The sequence below is a fragment of the Rhea americana genome, unplaced genomic scaffold, assembly GCF_003343005.1.
Source record: "Rhea americana isolate MKP2758 unplaced genomic scaffold, rheAme1 scaffold_69, whole genome shotgun sequence".
NCBI classification, from domain to species: Eukaryota; Metazoa; Chordata; class Aves; order Rheiformes; family Rheidae; genus Rhea; species Rhea americana.
The window spans coordinates 2,776,536-2,778,889 of record NW_028186856.1 but is presented as its reverse complement, the minus strand read 5'-3'; the positions used below and the strand labels follow the sequence as shown (position 1 = coordinate 2,778,889).

Genomic DNA, 2,354 nt, shown 5'->3' with positions numbered 1-2,354 from the left:
AAAAGCCTAGGAAAAGAGCAGGGTAAGTGGCAAAAGTAACTTAGGCTGGACTTGGGGGAGGGCAAGCGAAAGCAAAATGAGTACAATAGTCAGAACTCACCTCCTGCATGTTGGCACCTGCCATATGATACGCTAGAAAGTTATACCAGTACATGCAATCCTCTTGAGATGGAATAGGCATATTAAGTTTGTAATATTTTTTGTACTGATTTACTATGTTTTTATGTAGCTCCTGCAACATGAATCAAAACTTTCAATTAGTAATATAACAAGGTATGAACTTGGCTTTAGTATTATTGGACTTCTTTTTATTATTATTATTATTTCTCAGTTGTAAAATGAYAATGAATGAAATAAGCAGTAACTTCAGTATATAATCTTAAAGGCAAGCTTTTCTTAAGATTTTCTCCAAAAATACTCTCTAGTCATTAAAGATTGAAGAAGGAGTGTTAACAGCCTGCTTTTCTGTCGAGAACAATTGTCAAATGACTCTTGCATTGGCTACTCACATTTAATTTTAAAAGACTCTTACATATATAAATATAAGATGATCTAAAAACTTGCCTGTCCTCAAGTTATTTTTCTCCAAGATATTGGAGAATTATCTCCAAGATAGTTTATTGGGCACAACTTACAGAGCCTCTTCCTGCAAGTATTGCCCTAAATTGGAGAGGGGGGTGGGAGCAAGGGGAAGCGTAAAAACACTTCTCAGTATTAATACATTTCCTTTTCTGGTTTGTTCTTGATGTCTTTTGGAATCATCAATGGAACATTCCATCTTCTACTAGAAGTATCTTTGACAGAGAAACAATGGATATAGTCTTCTCTCAGATTAGTTTTTCAATTGCAAGTGGAACCATCATGAAATCATTCCACATTCTCAAGTTGAAAATAAACACCTTCAGTTATTCCGTATTAAGTTTAACCACATTGTGGGCCTATACTATGAAATTGCTTTGGATTATGACTTAACAAAGGTATGTTTTCTGAAAGATGTCCAGCTTTAGAGAGTAAAGTTAAAAATAAGTAGATTAGCCAATACTCTACCTCAAGCTGGTTGCGATTCTTTTCTGTAAGAAAGTCAAGTTGAAGATCGTGTAAATAATAATGGAATGATTTCCCATTACGATCACAGAACAACAGTGATTTGTTAACAAATTCCTGTAAGATATCTTCAACTTCTTCAGTTTCCATATCCCAAAGAATACAGAGAACCTAGAACGTGTTCAATAACATAGAGAAGATAAGCAGAACTTAAGGCTAATATGACTTGTAGGAGTATCATAAAAGGCTCCTCATTAATTGACAACAAAACACCTATCAACATAACTATTTTACAAATCTTAATAAACTCAATAGATTTGCAACTCCTCTATACCAAGCTACACAACAGAGTGGTTACCARTCAAGGTAGGTCTGTAATATGGAAGTACAAAGTCTGTCATTTCCCAGCAGTAAATACTAACATCTAAAGCAAAGATTTATTTGGAACTCTAAAAAATAGGGACAGGAAGTCTGACGACACAAAGCAGAAAGACTAGATGACAAGATATCAGGGAACTCAGCAGGAAAAGAAGGGCAGCAATGATAATAACAGATTCTTTGAGATTAAACAGGAAAATAGAAGAGCTTGTTTTAGAGTGAGCAAAAGCAAGCCTGACTACAAAAGCAACAAAGACATCAGACTTTAAGCTTCTGTAGCAGGTATTTTTGAATACTCAGTACCTTGCTCTTGAGGTCTACATGTTAGCTTCCATTTTCTGAGTCATAAACTGTGTCAGATTGAGAAAATCTATCCTAAAGCAGTAATTAATTAGTAATTCTGCTACACATAATCAGGAAGCTTTTAAAGGGAAGTAACTACCTTACCCAGTTTCATCACACAGCCAGGTAAATAACAAATTAAGGAAAATATCATTATTAAAATACGTGTTATGACTATAAGCTGCAGTGCCAACAGTACAGGCTATCTTTGAATCAGGCATTCACCCAGGCAAAGCAATACTGACGTAGCTGTAGTAAGAGAGAACCTCAGACAGAAGTGGAAGAAGGAAGCATAAGAATAAGAATGTTAAAACTGCTCCCTCTTTTTAGCCACTCTAGAGTCCTGAAGTATTCATCACAGCCACTAGAAAGGTACAGAGAAGAAAATCCTTGTTGATCTAACTAGCAAAAGCTTTTCTCAAAGCATCATTGAAGCACAATTACTCTAGCATAACGTTTCACAGTCCTGTACATTTTAAAGTTATTTTTAGGTCACTGCCATTTTCAGCTAAAATTCTGGACAAATTAAGGTTGTCAAAATTGCGGCAGGTGTAAGTAAGAAAGACCTGGGACCATGTTTGCAAACTATA

At 35.3% G+C, this 2,354-nt stretch overlaps 1 protein-coding gene across 2 annotated transcripts in view; it reads right to left on the bottom strand.

Moving 5' to 3' along the window:
* Positions 1 to 2,354, bottom strand: part of APAF1 (apoptotic peptidase activating factor 1) — a 38,453-nt gene that overhangs the window by 26,428 nt on the left and 9,671 nt on the right. For both annotated transcript variants that reach the window (XM_085321270.1, XM_085321271.1), the window contains 2 exons: positions 1,048 to 1,215; positions 101 to 232 (listed from right to left, as the gene is read on the bottom strand). In XM_085321270.1, the coding sequence (XP_085177396.1) occupies positions 101 to 232; positions 1,048 to 1,215 (300 nt within the window). The remainder of the gene's footprint in view (positions 1 to 100; positions 233 to 1,047; positions 1,216 to 2,354) is intronic.